The sequence below is a fragment of the Eretmochelys imbricata genome, chromosome 21, assembly GCF_965152235.1.
Source record: "Eretmochelys imbricata isolate rEreImb1 chromosome 21, rEreImb1.hap1, whole genome shotgun sequence".
In the NCBI taxonomy this organism is placed as follows: Eukaryota; Metazoa; Chordata; order Testudines; family Cheloniidae; genus Eretmochelys; species Eretmochelys imbricata.
The window spans coordinates 934,175-957,349 of record NC_135592.1 but is presented as its reverse complement, the minus strand read 5'-3'; the positions used below and the strand labels follow the sequence as shown (position 1 = coordinate 957,349).

At 42.2% G+C, this 23,175-nt stretch overlaps 1 protein-coding gene across 2 annotated transcripts in view; it reads right to left on the bottom strand.

The window, feature by feature from the left end:
* The window catches only part of TRIM33 (tripartite motif containing 33), an 83,037-nt gene that overhangs the window by 18,529 nt on the left and 41,333 nt on the right, over nucleotides 1-23,175 (bottom strand). For both annotated transcript variants that reach the window (XM_077839057.1, XM_077839058.1), the window contains exons 5-10: nucleotides 18,373-18,489; nucleotides 17,509-17,623; nucleotides 12,818-12,964; nucleotides 6,205-6,322; nucleotides 1,427-1,671; nucleotides 978-1,142 (exon numbers count right to left, since the gene is read on the bottom strand). In XM_077839057.1, coding sequence (XP_077695183.1) covers nucleotides 978-1,142; nucleotides 1,427-1,671; nucleotides 6,205-6,322; nucleotides 12,818-12,964; nucleotides 17,509-17,623; nucleotides 18,373-18,489 — 907 coding nt within the window. The remainder of the gene's footprint in view (nucleotides 1-977; nucleotides 1,143-1,426; nucleotides 1,672-6,204; nucleotides 6,323-12,817; nucleotides 12,965-17,508; nucleotides 17,624-18,372; nucleotides 18,490-23,175) is intronic.

Below are 23,175 nucleotides of genomic sequence, written 5' to 3'. Positions count from 1 at the left end.
CAAAATTATAGGGACTTTAAACTACATGCTGGTCCCCGACACCCAACCAGCTAGTCTCAATCTAGTTTAGCAATGTTTGCAGGAAATATGCAGTCCCTTTTCTGTATGAAAATTACAATCTAACGCAATGTAAGCAACCAACCAGCACTGAACATTAGAATGGAACGGGGAAAAAAAGACAACCAACAACTCTGAATCGCTAGAGATACTGGTGTACAGTATGGATTTCCCATGGCCTCCTGTCTAGATCCTTACTGTTGCACATGGGGGGAGGGGGGGGGAAGAGAGAGAGAATGGGGGAGAGAGGGGGGAGAGGTATTTTCTTAGAAATGCAGCATTTTAATCCAGGGATGACTTTAGCAGAAACTGCATTTGCACAATATTCATAGCTGTGCTGTTTTAAAAGCATTAATAAACAGGTTATGTTTTTGAAAAATTCTTCCCTTCTGCTTTTCTAATTGAGCAAACTCCCATTATTACAGATATTTTTATTCTGAATGTTTATCAAAGGTCTGCACCACTTTTTTGCAGATATATAGTGTCACAGCCATTGTAGCTCAGGACCAACATTTAGTTTAGAAAATGTTTTACAAAAATCATGAACATTTTTATTCATGCAATAATTTGAAAAAGAAACTCAGCAGCTGCCCAGCCACCACAAAGTGCAACGAGTCATTCGTGGTTCAGCTTCTTAGCTGACGAAAATGCAGAATGAAAACAATGGAAATTATTAGATTTTTCACACTTATGTAACTTTGAAATATCAGCCAGCATGTGACATGAAAAAGGTTAGCCACTCACAAGTGTAGTTCACATACAGCGGAAATATATACATTCATGTATTTTCATACACACACACACACTTTCCTATCTATATGAGAACTGACAAATCTGGAGATAGTGATCAGTGAATTAAGTAAGCTTTTAAATGAAAGGTTAGTATGTTGGGGCACAAAAAAGGTATGCATAGTACATACTTGTCTCTGAAGGTGCGGCTGCATCATGGAGTACTGTGGTCCATTATGGCGTGGTATTCCTGGAATACGAGCAGCATTCTGAGCCATTCTCATCTGGTGTGCTTGGAAAGCCCCACAGTTCAAGTTACCCCTCTGCATGGTCTGCATGCTGATCAACCTAGGAGGCTACAAGAGTTTGGTTTTTTAAAAAATTCCTGCTGTTAACAAGAAAACGAGAAGCAAATCTTTTTCCATAGAAGTAGATGCAATTACTGATTTCCATAATCTCTAGAAAAAGCCAGTCATTGCCCTATTTAAATAAAGCATGTCAAATTTCATAAGACTAGACTGCTCATACATTTTAATTTAATTCTGTACAATATAAGTAGGTATCTGCTCATGTCAGAGAGGAGCAGAGTTAAGTCTTAGCGATATACTGCAATGTAAGGTGAGGTGTTCAGGAAACTTGCCTGTTGCTGTAACATCTGAGGGCCTGCTTGCCTAGGAAGGGGCCCAGCTGGTTGTCCCATCCTCATTTGTTGCAATTGCTGGTGCTTTTGTGCATACACCTGCTGTTGCATATGCTGGAGCCGCAGCTGTGCTAGATTAATCTGTCCAGGGGCTTTGTTGATGTGGTTTGTTCCTGGAGGAACTTGTCCAACTACTACATTAGGAGTGTAGCTAGGGGTTGGTTTATTTTCAATGACAAGGTTACCTAAGGAATAGAGAAAAAGCAAGCTGGTGAAGTACAAAATTTCCACTTTAACTCAAAGGCTGATAAAGGTTCGAAACAGAAATCTCTGAATTTTTTACTTCAGTTTTCTCAGTATTTTACATTAAAGGAAGGAAGCAATTTAAGTCTAAATTAAAATGTAAATTCCTCGACAGCCATTTGCAAGTATCTCTGATCTAGTCTAAATGCAGGCTAGCCAGGGCTGAGCTTGTCTTGTTACTCAGCTGGCATAGTTTTTACGCTAAAGCAGGATAAAACAGCATCACTCCACAATAATTGCAGGTCAGATAAAGTTACCTACAAATTTATACCACTAAACTTTTTCCCCCCAATTATATCCTCTATAACAGACTGGGGCTTGGTAAAAGACTTTCAGACTGAAGTCTTAACATTTATTTTGGGAAGAGGTACATTTTGGGCAGAATGGGCACTATCTGTTGTGCCTTAGGACTTGTCTACACTAGAAAGTTATACCAAACTATACCAGTACAATCCTGCTAGTGTGAGCACAATTATCTCAGCACAAAGGTGCTTTATACCAGAATAGCTATTCCTGTGCAGGAAGGGGAATAACTATATTGGTATAAGGCACCTCTTTTATACTGCTATAACTCCATCTACACTCAGACGCGTATCAATAACTATATCTAAAAAACTGAAACCCCTGAAAGCTGCATTGGTATAACTATCAAGTGTAGACCAAGCCTTGGCTCTGCTTTGGAGAGATTGCCTCTAAATACAAGAGTAGATTCTTCTGTGTCCATTCAAATCCTTGGCTGCTGCTGAGAACTAACAAATATGTGGGACCCTACCAATTTCACGGCAATGGAAAATGCGTCAATCTCCCCCGCAGCTACGAGTGCCCTGCACAGCCACTCTCGGGGGGAGCTCAGACCCACCTCCAGGTGCCTCCCCCAGTTGCAGGATGCTCTGCGACTGGACAGCAGCCCCAGCGGTTCCTGCAGCTGGAGGCAGCTTGGGGAGATGGGTCTGATCTCCCCTTGCACTGAGGAGCGCCCAAGCCAGGGGGATCCTAGCTCTGGCTGGGATGGGGAGGGACAGGACTTGTCCATGCCGTGAGCGGGCTCAGACCCGCCTCCACGAACCTCCTGCGACTGCAAGAAGTGCCACAGTTGCTTCCTTCAGAATCCAGCTCTGAGGGCAGCACAGGAGTGAGGCTGGCAATTCCGTGACCCCCCTACAACAGCTCTGCGACACCCCCTCCCCCATCCCCTTTTGGGTTGGGACCCCCACAGTTACAACACTGTGAAATTTCAGATGTAAACATGTGAAGTGACATTTATCAGTTTTCAAATCCTGTGGCTGTGAAATTGACCATAATGGACTTTGAATTTGGCAGGGCCTTACCAATATGATAGTGATTTTTACATTGTGGAAATTTATGCACCATGAACTGTACTGAACTCCACCAACTCACTTCACACAGTCTAAAGAATATTATGGAGGCATCTTATGGTAACTCAATAGTTTGGGATCTGCTCTAAAGTGAGTTTAAAATGGGATATAAATTCCTGCTTTTTTATCAATGTGGAATTTCACACAGGATTAGTTTTTATGCTCTTTGAATTTTCTGTGCAGCTTTCTTTGGTTTCTCTTCATAAAGTGTTAATAGGAGCCCTCTGAATTTGGGCTCTGGATGAAATTTTCTTTGATAGTCCTTTTAATTGATGACTAATCTTCACAAAACCTGGCTGAGAGGTAACCCCTGAGGAGAACTGGTGTAAGGGGAAAAGTTTTTTTAAGGGTAACTTTTACCAATTTTTCACATTGTAACAGTGTATTCGTTGTGCACACAAACCTGATTGACTGAGGCTGGGCACATACAAACTTGGGTGGTTGATGTGGGGCTGGGGTTGTGGGTAGTGGGTGCACACAAAACCTTCGCAATGAAGAGCTACACCGTCTGGTCAGATTTTGTCCCACAACAGAGAACGATCAGCAGCTGCGCATGGACCTATAGATACGCTTGCTGAATTTCCACCCCTCAGGCCTGTGCCCACCTGCTCTAAAGCCAACCCCCAAAGCAGCATAAATTAGGAAATTAATCATAGAAAAACTTTTGTAAGTAATTAGTGTTGCCTGACAACTCAGAAAGTTAAGCCACTTACCAGTACATAAGCCCGTACTCTGACCCACAAGCAGATACCTTACCACCACCACTAATGGACCCCATAGGCCATGCACTGCAACATTAACTCTAGCCCCTCAAGGTTGCCAACCTTTCTTAAACCCTTTTACACATAACGCCTTTACCAAACTACTCTCTCTCACCGCAACCATCACATCAAACATCCACAACTAATAGTGCTGGGGAAAAAAATCTAGCAACTGGGTGCAGTTAGAAGAATGACTGAAAATGGGGCAAAGTTACAGTTGCAGTGCATGGTCTGCGGTGTAATCGTAAGGTGTCAACCCTGTAGTCCTTTACCCACAAGCTATATGTTATCAGGAAGCTTAACTTTCCATTTCTTTGCCTTTGTGGTTTTGTATGGGTAGCGACCAAAATTACTTTACAAAGTTTTGTGTATTAATTAATGGGCTAGCTTGGAACCAGTCAACTAAGTTATCTGGGTCATCCAGTCCTCTTAAGAGTTACACTGGCTCAAGCCATATTAAACACAGTAAAACATCTAGTGATTGGATAAAACTAAATCTAATATTATTCCTGATACAGAACTAATTAAGAAGGTCAAAGAGTTCATCCTTATAAGGCCCCTTTGGTAGGTAAATATGCAAATAAATAGACCAGAAATGTAGAGAACCCACTTAGTAGAAATGTATTTAGGCTTCACTATTTTGACCAAAAAAAAAAAGGAGTACTTGTGGCACTTTAGAGACTAACCAATTTATTTGAGCATAAGCTTTCGTGAGCTACAGCTCACTTCATCGGATGCATACTGTGGAAAATACAGAAGATGCATCCGATGAAGTGAGCTGTAGCTCACGAAAGCTTATGCTCAGATAAATTGGTTAGTCTCTAAGGTGCCACAAGTACTCCTGTTCTTTTTGCGAATACAGACTAACACGGCTGTTACTCTGAAACCTATTTTGACCAAGTTTACCCTAATCTAAAACTAGGTAATCCTGCCAAAAGAAAAGGTTTGCAGAACAAGTCTATTAAAAATTACAAACTAAAGGTCTGGGTTCAGCAATTAGAAGAGGTTCTCCATCAGCTGGTGAAAGGAAAACAGAGTGAAGCCAGCAGGCACCATCAGACAGTATGTCACGTCACAAATGTTTTGCGCATTTCAATCTCCAAATGGCAGGCAAATCTTGATGGAAGGGATAATCATACCAAAACTGGACAGACTCTTACTCTTGCATGGAAAAGAGGGATCCTGTATCAATGGACACGCAAGCAAGGTCAGCCCAAGAAGAGAAGACACCAGGCATCAGTGTGACCAGCTACAGTGACCATATACTTAAAATGGAATACAAAGTGACTGAAGGGCCAAAATCCCAATAATATGTATGTAAGATCTTGACCACAGTCTTTGTTAAGAACTTTCACATAGGCCCAAATTCCACGGCTTGGTCTGAGGCATGAGGCTTAGTTAACAATGGACAATACATGGCTAAGAAAGCTGGGATAGACAGGAGACAACTTTGTTTGTTTCTACTATACATAAAATAAGATGAGACAGCACAACTCCAGGTGAAGAGCAGTAATTGGGAGGCTTATCAGGAGTTACAGGCACACAACTCGCTGAAAGGAGCCTTAAAGTCTGCTTCCTGGTGCAGGAAGAAGATAATGGTACATACTCCCCAAATGCCAACCAGAGTTCAGGGAGAGGCCTAACATGATAGCATGAATTATGGCATCCTCCCTTGCACAGATGCATCCTCCCTCACAGATGCCAACCCCAGCTCGCAGAAACGGAGGGGTAACCATAAACAGTCATTGCTGTGTACTGTTTACTGTTCTTTTTGCTTTAAACCCTCCAGGAATGTACCTGTGGGCCAAACCTGTCTGGAAAAAGCCACAGTCATTTCTATGGACCTGAAATCAGGATTTAATTTACACATTGCAAGAGGAGAATTTTCAGGGATAATACCTGTGTATTAGCAAACATGTTAACCTGAGCTATGGGCGGAGCCATTATATAATCTTTTAGACTACTGGTTTATTGTGCTAATTTCATCTTGCTGCTAGAACCTATCCAGTGGCTCAGAAACTCCCACCCCATCACTTCTTTCCACCCCTGACACCATATATAATCTATTGTAATCAACTGTTTAGCAGTGTCTCACTGAGCCTAATAAGCGAAGTGACACTCCGCCAGTGCTGTGCGTAATAAATCCTCATGCTTGACTCTACTCAGTGTCAACTTGTGTTCCTTCAGTGACCAAAGCTGTTTCCATCATGACTGCCTTTAGGGTCTGACTACAGAAAAGATAAAATATTTAATTCTGTTTCATACCCGCTGGTAATACATTGAAAACTCCCCATACAATCCAGTCTCCCCAGAAACACTTTATACGTTTTTTTCTCACCTAAATTGACTACATTCTTTGCCCAGAATGTGGGGTCACAATGGAAGCGTATTGCTCCGTTAGCAGCTGGGACGGGATCACATCGTGCCTTTAAAATATGTCGCAACTGGAACGTAATCTGATGGGACACAAAAATTAAGATTGATTATGACACTGAATGTATGAGCAAAGAGTGAACATGTTAAGGAGAAGCATACAGTTAGTTCAGCAAAGAGCTGCCAGTTACCACATAAAATTATGACTTTCAACAGCCACTTAGGTCACTGCCAAAGAAAACTATTGCTGGATAGCGTTCCTTCTTAATCATCCAAGTAGAGTCTTATTCGTGAAAAGTTAGTGCATTCACCATACAACTTACTTCATACAGTTTCGTAGCACATATCAGCAATGCTAAACACATGAAGGAGAACAATAGTAATCAGAATGATGTGATTTCAGATGTCTCACGGCCTGCCTCACTAAGATTCCAGCTTTCCAGCAGACTACACTGTCTGTTTAGTGCTGACTGAATGCAAGATTGATAGTATGCAACATATTCTGGTCCCTTGGTTTTGCATTAATCCAGGATTTAATTAGTAATGATTAACCAAAAAAAACCAACTAACATTACGAAGTACTGTCCAATTTCTAACCTTTAAGTTTGCTCACCTGCTTTCAGGAAATGTTCTCAACTAGTTGTTTCTACCCAATTATATAATAAAGGTGTAATCCAACTACTGTTTTAGAAATTCTTACGTGTGTAAGGGAAAAAGCTTGTCTAAAAACAGTTACTCCTTTTATCATAATGTAGGAAACCTTAAATACAACTCACAAGGATTGAGGGTTTATTTCGTTAGTGGGCATAGCTACTATACAGTGGAGTCGCATCTTACGTGGGGGTCAGGTGCTAAAGTCAGTGCGTAAGGCTAAAATCGCATAGAGTCAAAATTACCACTGAAAATCCCTTGAATCGCCCATAAAGTACAGTATACTGTACATAGTTTTGTGTATACAACCCTATACAGTAATATGTATAAATGTATAATGTATACAGTAACGTACAGTATATAATAAAGAGTACATATGCAAAATATAATTTTACAGTACTGTATTTTTAATTACGGGGGTCATCAGGGCTTGATGTCGATCCAGGAGACGGAGGTGACGGAGAGCGAGTCGTAGACGAAGTGGTTGGCTCTGGTTCAGCTCGACAAGTTGATTGCGCAGGCTCATCTGCTGCTGGTTGTTTTTCCTTGAAAAACATGATCAGCAACTGTCGCTGTTGTCTCTTGAGCTGCTCAAACATTTCTTGATACAGTCTCAAATAGTCCATAATACGACGTGTGATTTTGAGGCTTCGTTTCATAAAGGGATTGTATTCAGAAATTAAATCATTCTTCATTGGCAAATGCAGCTTCACCAGTAGTCTGCACGTTTTTGAGGTTGAAGCGGTTCCTAAAACTATTAAGCCAACCTTGGCTGGCTTTGAATTCCTTCTCATCAGAAGGCTGTCCCTCTTTGGTGGGAGGTTTGAACAGCGCGTAGAGGCTAAGAGTCTTTTCTTGCAACGTGTTGCCATTGATAGGCACACATTTACAGTTCATGTCTTCCAGCCATAAGTTTAATGCCTTTTCAGTCTTCACTAAAGTCTTATCACGCACCTGACTCGTCACCTTAGCAGTTATTGGAGCACATGATGCCACAGCTTGACGAACTTCTCTCTCTCAAGTCTTGACGGCACGGATACTAGATTCATTGCGGCCATATTTACACGCCACGTTGGAGACAGACATACCGTCTCGCACTAAGTCCAACACAGCCAGTTTTTCCTCCAGCGTTTCTTCGCTGTTTCTTCGGTTGAGCACCAGATGAAGTAGTTGGCTTGCATTTAGGGGCCATGTTGTACGAAAAATACGTATTTTTAAACACTAGAATCATACTCAGCGCGGCAAGATGCTCACACTATGAGGGGCACACGGGAACTGAGACCGCCTGAGGGAACAGCAGATTCATGTCTTCCATCTCATGCTCACTCCGGGGCATACACTCATTGAGTGGAATGGTGGGCAGAAGCGCCCACACTATTTACAGGTATCTTGTTATTTTTCTTTTTTTTTGCCGAGCACATATAGTTGAATTCGCATAAGTTAAATGTGAATATGATGAGACTCACTTGTATTCTGCTCTTAGAAAATATTGCGTACATTTTACTTACAAATGTGAGTATCTCTTTGCTTTAGAAATAAATTATGCTAAATTATAAATCCAGATGATTCAGCTTGATGATCTGTAACAATTACTTAGAATACTGCCAGTTAGTCTGAACTTTTTCTAAACTCAACACGTTCTAACTATCTTCAGTTGAATCATTTAAAGAACTTTAACCCTTTGATAGCATCAGAAAATACAACTTTTAACATTACACAGAAGTAGTTCTGGGAATTCATATAAATGAGTTCACCTTGAAATTCCTACTCCAGTGCTAATGGACTAAAAAGGTGTGTGCTCCACAGCATCTCCCCCTCTTCAAGTCAATACAACAGCAGATATGCTTTCTGCCATTAGGTTAGAAATCTAAATAAGAAGATTGATGAACTTAAGTGTCTGATATTAAATGAGGATATTTATAGAACAGGCATTACAAAAACTTGGTGGAGCGATGATAATCAATGGGACACAGTAATTCCAGGATACAAAATATACAGGAATGACAGAGTAGGTCATGCTGGTGGGGGAGTTGCACTATATATGAAAGAAAGCATAGAGTCAAATATAGTAAAAATCATAAATACATCAAACTGTTCCACAGAATCTCTATGGATAGAAATTCCAAGCTTGAACAACAATATAGCAGTAGGAATATACTCCTGAACACCTAACCGAGATGACAACAGTGATTGTGAAATGCTCCAGGAGATTAGAGAGGCTATAAAAATAGAAAACTCAATAATAATGGGGGATTTCAACTATCCCCATATACAGATCACCTCAGGACAGAATGCACAGATAAAATGTCTAGACACCATTAATGACTACTTCTTGGAGCACCTAGTCCTGGAACCCATAAGAGGACAGGCAATTCTTGATTTAGCTCTAAGTGGAGCATAGGATCTGGTTCAAAAGGTGAATGTAGCTGAACCACTCGGTAATTGCTACCAAAATATAAATTAAATTTAACATCCTTGTGGGTTGGAAATACCAAAGAAGCCGACCACAGTAGCATTTAACTTAAAGAAGGGGAACGACACAAAAACGACAAAGCTAAACAGAAATTAAAAGGAACAGTCACAAGACTGAAATGCCTGCAACCTGTAGACACTTTATATAAACCACCAGACTAAAGACTCAAATTAAATTTATACCCCAAATTAAAGAAAAAAATAGTAAGAGGACCAAAAAAATGCCACCCTGACTAAACAGAGTAGAAGAAGCGGGTAGAGCCAAAAAAGCGCCCTTTAAAAATTGGAAGCCAAATTGTACGGAGGAAAATAGAAAGGAGCATAAACTCTGGCAAGTCAAGTGTAAAAGTATAATTAGGCAGGTGAAAAAAGAATTTTGAAGAGTATCTAGCAAAAGACATGCTCTCTGAACCATCTGGCATTGGCCATTGTCAGAAGACAGGGTACTTGGCTAGATGGACCATTGATCTAACACAGTGTGGCCGCTCTCATGTTATTTAGCCATCTGATCTTTCAATAGTAAGAATAATTTAGCACCAAGTAGAAAGCACAACATAATTTTAGTCAAATTTAGGAAATGAATTCCCAGCAGAACCAGACTTTCTTCATTCATAAAGGCAACTTTAAACACAATACTGTCCCATAATTCCCAAAGCCAACATTTTATAACTTGTTTTCCAGTCAGAAACTAGGCATTTCCTACTGAAGAAAATGTAGATCCATGATTCTTGTGGAAAACTGGGAAATATTTATATTAGTTTTTATAAACATATATGCCTCTGCGTATGTGTGATATTACCCTGTTTGAATGCATAGAGTTACATCAAAAGGGGTTGTTAAAGAAACCAAACAGGAGATATAAAAAGTGTCCTAGTAAACACCTGAGTATACAACAGTCAAGTTTTTAGCTATGATCACACCTGAGATACAATCCTGGTGACACAGCTGTTTTGCCACAGTTGAGAATCTGGAGATCAAAAGACCATATTCTGTTAGAAGTGTGACAGATCTAGGGGTATGAATCATAGAATATCACGGTTGGAAGGGACCTCAGGAGGCCACCTAGTCCATCCCCCTGCTCAAAGCAGGACCAATCCCCAACTAAATCATCCCAGCCAGGGCTTTGTCAAGCCGGACCTTAAAAACGTCTAAGGAAGGAGATTCCACCACCTCCCTTCGTAAAGCACTCCAGTGCTTCACCACCCTCCTAGTGAAAAAGTTTTTCCTAATATCCAACCTAAACCTCCCCCACTGCAACTTGAGACCATTACTCCTCGTTCTGTCATCTGCTACCACTGAGAACAGTCTAGATCCATCCTCTTTGGAAACCCCTTTCAGGTAGTTGAAAGCAGCTATCAAATCCCTCCTCATTCTTCTCTTCTGCAGATTAAACAATCCCAGTTCCCTCAGCCTCTCCTCATAACTCATGTGTTCCAGTCCCCTAATCATTTTTGTTGCCCTCCGCTGGACACTTAATTTTTTCACATCCTTCTTGTAGTGTGGGGCCCCAAACTGGACACAGTACTCCAGATGAGGCCTCACCAATGTCGAATAGAGGGGAACGATCACGTCCCTCGATCTGCTGGCAATGCCCCTATTTATACATCCCAAAACGCCATTGGCCTTCTTGGTAACAAGGGCACACTGTTGACTCATATCCAGTGTCTCATCCACTGTAACCCCTAGGTCCTTTTCTGCAGGACTGCTGCCGAGCCATTCGGTCCCTAGTTTGTAGTAGTGCATGGGATTCTTCCATCCTAAGTGCAGGACTCTGCACTTGTCCTTGTTGAACCTCATCAGATTTCTTTTGGCCCAATCCTCCAATTTGTCTAGGTCCCTCTGTATCCTATCCCTACCCTCCAGCGTATCTACCTCTCCTCCCAGTTTAGTGTCATCTGAAAACTTGCTGAGGGTGCAATCCATGCCATCCTCCAGATCATTAATGAAGATATTGAACAAAACCAGCCCCAAGACTGACCCTTGGGGCACTCCGCTTGATACCGGCTGCCAACTAGACATGGAGCCATTGATCACTACCCGCTGAGTCCGACAATCTAGCCAACTTTCTATCCACCTTATAGTCCATTCATCCAGCGCATACTTCTTTAACTTGCTGGCAAGAATACTGTGGGAGACCGTGTCAAAAGCTAAAGTCAAGGAATAACACGCCCACTGCTTTCCCCTCATCCACAGAGCCAGATATCTCGTCGTAGAAGGCAATTAGATGATGCCCTTGGTGAATCCATGCTGACTGTTCCTGATCACTTTCCTCTCCTCTAAGTGCTTCAGAATTGATTCCTTGAGGACATGCTCCATGATTTTTCCAGGGACTGAGGTAAGGCTGACTGGCCTGTAGTTCCCCAAATCCTCCTCCTTCCCTTTTTTAAAGATGGGCACTACATTAGCCTTTTTCCAGCCGTCCGGGACCTCCCCCGATCGCCATGAGTTTTCAAAGATAATGGCCAATGGCTCTGCAATCATATCTGCCAACTCCTTTAGCACTCTTGGATGCAGCGCATCCGGCCCCATGGACTTGTGCTCGTCCAGCTTTTCTAAATAGTCCCAAACCACTTCTTTCTCCACAGAGGGCTGGTCACCTCCTCCCCATGCTGTGCTGCCCAGTGCAGTAGTCTGGGAGCCAACCTTGTTTGTGAAGAGGGACAAAAAAAGCATTGAGTACATTAGCTTTTTCCACATCATGCATGCAGTAAACAGGCTGTAACTTGGTGCCCAAGAGAAGGCAGGAGGACCCGTGGCAGAAAGACTAAATTATGTCTTCCTAGGTGCTTGAGGGGAATGCCAAGTTAAGGTAAGAGTATGCTTATACGTATCTTGTTTTAAATTAGTTTCTCTACTGCTGTGTATCTTTTGGCAAACTTCATCCTTTGTTTTGAAGAAACCATTTCTGTGTCACTGAACATCATCATCTATAGGCTCCTGAAGGAAAACTCTCACACGTATCAAGACCATTGGGCCTCCTAAGTATCACAGCTGGCAACCACTCGGTGTAACTTGATACGCTTTGTTCACAGGATCCCACTCTAAAAACCTAGAACCATGGACCTGCCACTTCAAAAGGTGTACTCGGGCCTGGAAAAGGGTCTCAAGAAGGGGCAGTTTACCCAGGGACTGTGACAACACTGATGGCACAGAATTCTACAAAAGAAACAACCACACAACTATCCACCCCAAACTCTTTCAGCAAGGAGAGAGAGGTCACTGCACTGGCAAACCCTTTTTCATTACTATTAAATCATGAAGCCAACAGTTTTAGATGGAGTGTGATTAACTGGCTCTCCTTTCCTTGTAAGTGATCTGGAGAAACTAAACCATGTCTTGAAAATTCTTTTGACCATAAAGTTCTCTTCTGTCAAGGTTGGAGGCGCAAACATACTAAGATCCCAAAATTTTTGCTATACTCGACTCTAAATTCTGGAAGGGGCAGGTTTCCTTACCAGCCGCTTGCTGTACAGCAATGCAGTGCTGCTACCGCTTGCAATGGCCCAGTTGGTAAAGTTCATCACATGCTTCACCTGCCGCGAAAGCCCTGTGATGTCATTCTGCTGTTGTATTAGCTTCATCTGTCTTTCCTTTGTCACATTCTACAAAGAAACAGAAGCTCAATCAGGTTATTAGATTTAAAAATCATCTATACTGATATCAGACAATTAAATGCACACAATTAAAACAATATACATTATACATATATACATTATAGGAGGACCTGGCAGTGACATTGTTAAGTTACTTAACACTCTCCTTTATGAAAGACACTTGAAGTACTAACACTGCCAATTCTTTGCAGCAGATGTTCAAAATTCAGGAGAGAAAAAACCCTGAGGTTGGAAGAACCACCTTTTAGGTCCCACAAAATTCCATTCGGGTTTAGCAGAGTCATGAACCACTGCAAATTGTCATTTCCTCTTTGTTCCCTGACTTGTCAGTAACATTTTGATAGCATGCTGCCACCAAAGCACTTGTTATACTGGGAACCCAGGGAGCAGCCAGCCAAGCTACAGCCAGAGCAGCTGTACAGTAGTGATTGGGGGAGGAGAGGGAGAGAGAACAAGGCTGGACTCCCCCCAGTTCCAACAACCCACACCCCCAAATGCAACAAATGGCCCCAGGGGCTTATTTCAGCACCACATGGGGCAGAGGATCCCCCATAACTACAGCACACAGTCCCAGCATCAGGTCACTAATAATATTAACAAAGGAAAAGGAATACAAGCCGGAACAGAGAAAGAACAGGTGAAAGAATATTTAGATAAGTTAGATGTATTCATGTGAGCAGGGCCTGATTAAATTCATCACAGGGTACCGTTGTGATAACTGGGCCTAAAAATTTACCCTAATTGTGAGCTCAACTGTAAAAACTAGGATGATGTTTATAAAATGTCACAACCTATAATAAACATTGATGGGAAAATGTGCAAAAGACTAAATTAGTTCAAACAAAAAGGCCTACTGATCTAATTCAAGGTCTGTGTTAAGATCATGCCTGGTAAACAACAGAAGCGTGGGACAGGAAATTAATGGACCAAAATTGGTGTGTCGGAAATTAGGCTTAACTGGTGAACAAAATAATGAGGGGATGGGCTATTCCACCCATCACTCCCTTCTGGGGTTCTTTAAAAAAGCAAGACTTTGGGGGATAACGCAGATGGACGCAGGCTACCGCAACACTGGCTGACTGAAAGGGGAAGGAGTGAGCTTCACCATCATGGCTGCCACCCCTGCTGTCTTTTGGGACCCCGGAATCCAGTGCACCATCGTTCTACCTGCATCATTCTGATCGGAGAGGGCCCGCGAGTGGGAGCCAGATGACATCGTCACCTCCACTGGCTCTGGTTAAATCCCAACCACTACCTCATATGTGAGACTGCCTCCCGCTCACCTCCAGTGTGTCCTTTTCCTTCCTTACCTTATTTCTTCTCTATCTTATCTCTCCTTTTTCCTTCTATCTATTAGGAGTCTGGCTCAGCCAGCCAAGGCTGTACATTTTGCAACACTGCTGTCAAGCCTGTGACCAGAAAGGGGCAGCTAAAAACAATGCCGTAAACAGCCTAATACTGGTACAAGTTTGCCAGGTCTCAGAGTGGCTGATAAGACAGCATGTTCAGCCTGTGTTTCTCCAGCAGTGAGGATGCAAGTGAATCAACACTAGAGACAGAAGCTGCATTTTCTATCTTTGCTGTTTTTATTTCCCCCTTTCTCCTTCCAAAAGGGCTAAAGGAAAAGGGAACAAGGGATGTTGTTAAAATGAAAGCCTTATTTCAGATTTTACATTTCAAATGCTATCACTGTTTTTCTTTCCTTTCTGTATCTTCAATAAAAGGTTAAAAAGGATTTTAATGGTGTTTGCCATGGTGCTAAGCAGGCTGAGATCTCTATATATCAAATCCAAAACTTTGTTTAAAAAAACTGTTTTATGCTGGACCGTTTCAGGGGTCATGTTAACATCTTTGAGTCTTTGGGCCTATCTATTCCATTTAAATTAATACAAGACACTGTTTAAGGAGCTATTTGAAGCAGTCTCACAACCATTAGGTAAGGTTCTAGAGAACTGGAGAAGGGAATTATAGGGAACAAAAGGACCCAGGGAATTGCATACCAGTCAAGCCTAATACCTGGAAAGATACTGGGACAAATTGTTGAACAATCAATTTTAAGGACCTAGAGAACAAGAAGTTGATAAATAGCCAGCATGGATTTTGTCAAGAACAAATCATGCCAAACCAACCTAATTTCCTTCTTTGACAGGTTTACTGGCCTAGTGGATGGGAAGAAGCAGTCGATGTTATATATCTTGACTTTAATTAGGCTTTTGACACAGTCCAAAGTGACATTTTCATAAGCAAATTAGGGAAATGTGGTCTGAATGAAATTACTTTAAGGGTAGGGGTGAAAAACACATTGAAAAACTGTACTCAAAGGGTAATCATCAATGGTTTGCTGTCAAACTGGGAGGACATATCTAGTAGGTCTTCTTTGGGTCTGGTACTATTCAGTGTTGTCATTAATGACTTGGATAATGGGGTGGAGAACATGCTTCTAAAGTTTGCAGATGACACCAAGCTACAGGAGGTTGTTAACACTTTGGAGGACAGAATTAGAATTCAAAATTACCTTGATGAACTGGAGAATTGGTCAGAAATCAACTAGGTGAAATTCAATTGACAAGTGCTAAGTACTTCACTAGGAAGGAAAAATCAAATACACAAATACAAAATGGGGAATAACTAATAGGCAAAAGTACTGCTAAAGAGGACAGAGAGGCTATAGTGGATCATAAAAATTGAATGAGTCAATGTGATGCAGTTGCAAAAAAGGCTAATATTTTGGGGTTTATTAGCAGGACTGTCATATGTAAGACATGGGAGGCAACTGTCCCACTCTGCTCAGTACTGCTGAGGCCTCGGCTGGAGTAGTGTGTCCATTTTGGGCACTGCACCTTAAGAAAGATGTGGACAAATATGAGAGAGTCCAGAGAAGAGAAACAAAAATGATAAAATGTTTAGATGCATGTGTTTAGTCTTGAGAAGAAAAAAAAAAAAGGGAGGGGGATACAGGAGCACCGGATAACAGGGTGGGTTATTACCAAGGACTGTGATCAACTGTTTTCCATGTCTACTGTGAGTAGGACAAGAAGCAATTGGCTTAATTTGCAGCAAAGGAGATTTGGATTAGGAGGAAAAACTTGAGGTCCCTTCCACTTCTATATTTTTATGATTCTATAAATGCATCACATGCTTTAAAAGTTTAATTAAACTACGTAATTTAAGATTTGTGCTTTACATGTTTATGTAAAAATATGCAATACCTATCCTACCAGATTTCTGAAGCCATTATTTGGAATGTCTCAGCTCTTTTAGTTATTAGGAATTACAGTGTCAATTCTGAAGAATGACTTTCACAACTCCAAGGGTACATAATCTGATATTAAGACCTCTACTGCAGTACAAAGTAGCAGTAAGCATTCCTTACACAATGTAGCCTTGCAGAACCCTACTTTTAGTCTGTCTCCCTTCCCTGTGCATCCCTCTGCCCCCAAAACAGTTTCCTGAGTGAAAATATTAATTTGCCATCAGAGTTGTAAGAGTAGACAAGTAGGTCCTGCTTGGGCTGGTAAATTTTCATTACAATTTATTGAGATATTTATTGGTGTCTTTCAAACAGCCTTTTGTCAGCGCACACACACAATTTAAAAGTATGTAACAAGCCACAACTATGAGATAGCTTAACAGGGAGCAGTGCATTCTGTCATATATAGGAGTTCTGAAGCTGAAGTGACACGCTTTCCTGATGGAGACAAGGAGATTTATGAACACGGAGGAATCACATTTCAGCCACATTCAACTGCTTCCTTACGGAGTGAGAATAATTTGAGACCCAGCCACAGACTATCCACTCAGAGGTATATTGACAAGCTCAAGTTAGGTTAAGTAGGGAAGGACAGCCTCAAGCAAGGAGGACGACTTTAGAAGTCTTCTGAGCTACCTCCCCTTTGCCACTATCATCTCACAAGAGCAGAAGGAGAGGGGAGAATCCGGTTCTGACTGCATTAAGTCACACAAAATGCAGAGCAAATAGACAATTAGCAAATATTTGCCATTTATACAGTACCAATTATTTTTTTTGTCTGAAAAACTTAAGGCAGATCCCTGCCTCTAAGAGCTGACATTCTAAAGAGAAGGACTCCTAGACAAGTCATTGGGAGAGGAAGTGAAAAAAGCAAGCAAATGAGCAGTGATATTATGAGTCATGTTAATTCCACAGTCTGTACACATTAGCCTCTTAAAAAAGGACAAGAGTTTACAGACTTCAGGAGTAGTATGTTTTAGGGTAGGAACATGGCATTTTGAGTCAGAAAGGGCTTTTTCCAGACATTTATCTATGATAAAGAGCAAGTTTAAAATGGGGCTATACGACACAGATGTACAAGTTAAGAAAGTCATAGCATTTTAGATCAATGAAAAGATCACAGGAGATTTAACTCCAAGCATATCATACTTGAGTGGCATACCACTGAAACACCTGTGCCTGCACAGAATAAACTCCTCACTCAAGTATGGAATGCAAGTTCTCAATAGGTGTTCGAAAGAGCGAGTTTATGAACTGATTTTTTGTTTGTTCTTAACTGTACCTCAAGCTGCTGTAAGAGAGATTTTCCCTTTTTATTGATTTCATTGATGAGGGTGAAAATAGCCACTTTGATTTCCTGTTCTACTCGTTTGTTAGTTTCATTTACTTCTTTTATCCTAAAAAAGAGAAATGTATGATCAGGCAATTACTTTATACTATGCCTCCAAATACTACACAGTCATTTTTATTCCATAAAAAGTAAAGAAGCAACTTTCTTTAAAGTTATTTGATAAACGCAGAATTGTATGGCTTATTTACTTTCTGCCTAACAGATAAAAAGTTGCTAACCCAGTGCTACAGATCTACAACCATCTAGAATTTAATTCTTGGCAAATAAAGGAGAAAGTTTACACAAAGTCTGACCCTGATTTGATGACTTAATTGTCTGACTTTTCTGTCCACCTTTTTATGTTTAACTGCTCTTTCATGTTTTGCTTGAATTAGTGTGAAGTATTAATTCTCTGCTTCTATTTTCTTATTTTAATATCTCCAGCTCTTGTCTTTTCTGATCTGAAAGATGTGTATATTAAACAGTATGGCCAGTATGTCTGTCACCCCCACAGAGTTCTCACTGACAAAGACCAGAGCAGTAGAGGTTATTTTACTTTATAATAAATTATGCCACACCTTTGACAGTACCAGCAGTTCCATAAAGGGTCATCTACTTTGACATTTATATAGTTGCAACAGTGTGCCATGGACAAGCATAATAAAGTATAAAACATTCCAACTATAAATCCAGTATAATTGACTTAAGGACCAACTAGAATTTAAACGAGTTACGAGCCTACAAAAGTATGAACAATAGGCTTTATTAAATGCACAATACAATATCAACACTTGAATATTATCTGTAGGTACTTACCTATTCTGCACTTGAGTAGCTGCAAAATTAACATAATTCTTCTTTTCAAGAAGTTTGGCCAACAGATTCTCAATTGCACCCTTCTGATTCTGAAAAGCTTCTTCCAAAAACTGATACCTTTTCAAGCCACAAAACAAGATACCAATTACTGTGGAGCAGTGCATGGAAACTAAAACTTCTCAGTATGGATTTAAACCTACATTTGCTAGTAAAAGCGTGACAAATTATGGAAGAATTAGTGGAAAGTTGTGATTTAAGCCAAAACCTGCTCAATTTACAATACTTCTGAGTGGTGATAATGGCACAATAAAGTTCCCAAGGAAAGAGAATCCTTAGAAGTCATTTGTGCGCCATTTTAAATTTTCTATACATTGGGAGAAGATGAGACGCATTACTGTTCACAAGATAAGAAGTTACAGGATATTACTGTAAAGGGGACACAGCAGAAAAACTCATAATAAACAATTTTATCGTTTGTCAATATTTGAAAAAGCTCCTTGAAAAGTCTATTCTGTGGGAAATAAATTTAAGTTATTTTCTTTTATTATTAAGAAAACATATGTTTGGACAAGATGCACAGTGCATAAAGACCAGTCAAAAATTAAAGATATACTGACTGCTAGAATAGACTTCCACCTAAGACAGGTAATTTCACCTTTTACACTATGTCGTTCATATTCAGTAACAGTAATGTAAATTTAAAGCAGTTACATTCTAACAGCTTAATTGTTTGGTTCTTCTGGCTCTGTTTACTTCACAACTCCCCATACACCAAATCTCTGACTGAACAGACACCACTTCTAAAGCACCTCCACTTAGTATTACCTAAAAAGAATACAAGAAGCTGTAATATCAGACGGGATGAAACTAGGAATGCTTCACTTCTTCATATTCTCTGTGTATATATAAAGTCTGCTGCAGTTTCCACGGTATGCATCTGATGAAGTGAGCTGTAGCTCACGAAAGCTCATGCTCAAATAAATTGGTTAGTCTCTAAGGTGCCACAAGTACTCCTTTTCTTTTCACTTCTTAGTGCAGAGCACGGCAAAATAAGATAGACAACATAAAAAGCAGAACACTTAATATAAGGCTGGCAAGGAGAATTTAAGAAATACTTTCTAGATTTTGTGATCTTTTCCCATCAGGTGTCCAAGCTACTAAGGTATCTTCCTCCCCACCCTCCATGATTCTGTTTAATAAGTCCCATTACAAAGGCCATGTCTACACTACAAACATTGGTTGACGTAAGTTACATTAGCGTACACCTGCCGAATTTGTATATCACTTGGGTGCGTACATACTTGCTGTTTGCATTGGTGCTGCATGTACTCTTCAGAAGTGCTTGGGGTTGATGTAAAATACAATACACCATGAGATATCCCAGTGGGATACACACTGCCCTCCAATGCAATGCCTTGGGGGGACATTTTTCCCATGTTTTGTGGGACAGTAATAACTTGTGCCCAGGGATCTCCGAGAGCTAGGAGTCAAGTTCCCAGCATGTAACTTTCTCCACCGCATAAAGCCATCCATACAGCCCATAATTTTTGCACCTTTAAAAAAAAATCCCATGAACCCACATGGCCCTTTTCAGTGTCTGCAATCTCTGACAGAAGTACGGGAACCACAGAGCTAGCCTCATGAATGTTGCAAATACTGGATGCATGATTCTCCTGTCTTTCCAGACCTTAAGTGTTTTGTTTCAGGTGAGCCTGGCTGCTTAAAAAAGCCGGTGCTCCGCGAACCAGCTGAGCGGCGGGGAACCAGCTGAGCAGCAAACAGCAGGAGTTTGCCTGGGAGTTCGCCTGAAGTGAGCCCACTGAGTCTTACAGCCTAACGACTTCTCTGAGTAATTACTGCATCTCCTGAGGAAGTTCATAGTAGGAAGGTAATATGGATGGGGAGTGTTCAACTGTTGTGACCGGCACTGGATGTGCCATGTTTGCCTTTCTTCCAGAGGACAGAAGCGACTTTGTGTGTACAAAGTGCAAGCTGGTCTCCATACTGGAAGAGAAGGTTCAAGGTCTGGAGCAACAGGTATCAACCCTGCGTTGTATAAGAGAAACTGAAGGTTTCCTGGACAGACGTCAGGATATGCTTCTACAGGCACAAGGTTCTGAAGATTCAGAGCAGGCTGCGCAGTGCGGACAGGAAGACGATGAAGAAATCTGGCAACATGTGACCTCCAGAAGAAGGGGGAACATCCATGTACCAGCAACGCGGACACAGGTAAGTAACTGTTTTCATGTTCTCTCCATAGGTACCATTGCGGGGAGTGGCCCAGATGATACGTCTGGGGGAAGGGAGCAGAAGGAGACTCCACCAGTTGAAAGGCATGAGATGCACTGTCCTAAAGTTGGGGGTTCCACAACCACCACTCCCAAGAGGAGGGTTTGTGCTTCTACAGGCACAAGGTTCTGAAGATTCAGAGCAGGCTGCGCAGTGCGGACAGGAGGACGATGAAGAAATCTGGCAACATGTGACCTCCAGAAGAAGGGGGAACATCCATGTACCAGCAACGCGGACACAGGTAACTGTTTTCATGTTCTCTCCATAGGTACCATTGCGGGGAGTGGCCCAGATGATACGTCTGGGGGAAGGGAGCAGAAGGAGACTCCACCAGTTGAAAGGCATGAGATGCACTGTCCTAAAGTTGGGGGTTCCACAACCACCACTCCCAAGAGGAGGTGGCGGTGGTCGGGGACTCTCTCCTCAGGGGGACTGAGTCATCTATCTGCCACCCTGACCGGGAAAACAGAGAAGTCTGCTGCTTGCCAGGGGCTAAGATTCGCAGTGTGACGGAGAGGCTGCTGAGACTCATCAAGCCCTCGGACCGCTACCCCTTCCTGCTTTTCCACGTGGGCACCAATGATATTGCCAAGAATGACCTTGAGTGGATCACTGCGGACTACGTGGCTCTAGGAAGGAGGATAAAGGAGTATGAGGCGCAAGTGGTGTTCTCGCCCATCCTCCCCGTGGAAGGAAAAGGCTGGGGTAGGGATCGTCGAATCGTGGAAGTCAATGAATGGCTATGCAGGTGGTGTCGGAGAGAAGGCTTTGGATTCTTCGACCATGGGACGGCGTTCCAAGAAGGAGGAGTGCTAGGCAGAGACGGGCTTCACTTAACGAAGAGAAGGAAGAGCATCTTCACGAGCAGGCTGGCTAACCTAGTGAGGAGGGCTTTAAACTAGGTTCACTGGGGGAAGGAGACCAAAGCCCTGAGGTAAGCGGGGAAGTGGGATACCGGGAGGAAGCACGAGCAGGAGCGTGTGAGAGGGGAGGGCTCCTGCCTCATACTGAGAACAAGGGGCGATCAGCTGGTTATCTCAAGTGCCTATATACAAATGCACGAAGCCTGGGAAACAAGCAGGGAGAACTGGAGGTCCTGGCAAAGTCAGGGAATTATGATGTGATTGGAATAACGGAGACTTGGTGGGATAACTCGCATGTCTGGAGTACTGTCATGGATGGGTATAAACTGTTCAGGAAGGACAGGGAGGCCAGAAAAGGTGGGGGAGTTGCATTGTATGTAAGGGAGCAGTATGACTGCTCAGAGCTCAAGTATGAAACTGCAGGAAAACCTGAGAGTCTCTGATTAAGTTTAGAAGCGTGAGCAACAAGGGTGATGTCGTGGTGGGAGTCTGCTTTAGACCACCGGACCAGGGGGATGAGGTGAACGAGGCTTTCTTCTGGCAAGTCGCAGAAGCTACTAGATCGCACGCCCTGGTTCTCATGGGTGACTTCAATCATCCTGATATCTGCTGGGAGAGCAATACAGTGGTGCACAGACAATCCAGGAAGTTTTTGGAAAGGGTAGGGGACAATTTCCTGGTGCAAGTGCTGGAGGAACCAACTAGGGGCAGAGCTCTTCTTGACCTGCTGCTCACAAACCGGGAAGAATTAGTAGGGGAAGCAAAAGTGGATGGGAACCTGGGAGGCAGTGACCATGAGATGGTCAAGTTCAGGATCCTGACACAAGGAAGAAAGGAAAGCAACAGAATATGGACCCTGGACTTCAGAAAAGCAGACTTTGACTCCCTCAGGGAACTGATGGGCAAGATCCCCTGGGAGAATAACATGAGGGGGAAAGGAGTCCAGGAGAGCTGGCTGTATTTTAAAGAATCCTTGTTGAGGTTACAGGGACAAACCATCCCGATGTGTAGAAAGAATAGTAAATGGCAGGCAACCAACTTAGCTTAACAGTGAAATCCTTGCTGATCTTAAAACACAAAAAAGAGGCTTACAAGAAATGGAAGATTGGACAAATGACCAGGGATGAGTATATAAATATTGCTCGGGCATGGAGGAATGGAATCAGGAAGGCTAAATCACACCTGGAGTTGCAGCTAGCGAGGGATGTTAAGAGTAACAAGAAGGGTTTCTTCAGGTATGTTGGCAATAAGAAGAAAGCCAAGGAAAGTGTGGGCCCCTTACTAAATGAGGGAGGCAACCTAGTGACAGAGGATGTGGAAAAAGCTAAATGTACTCAATGCTTTTTTTGCCTCTGGCTTCATGAACAAGGTCAGCTCCCAGACTACTGCACTGGGCAGCACAGCATGGGGAGGAGGTGGCCAGCCCTCTGTGAAGGAAGAAGTGCTTCGGGACTATTTAGAAAACTGGACGTACACAAGTTCATGGGGCCGGATGCGTTGCATCCGAGAGTGCTAAAGGAATTGGCGGATGTGATTGCAGAGCCATTGGCCATTATCTTTGAAAACTCGTGGCGACTGGGGGAAGTCCCAGAAGATTGGAAAAAGGCTAATGTAGTGCGCATCTTTAAAAAAGGGAAGAAGGATGATCCTG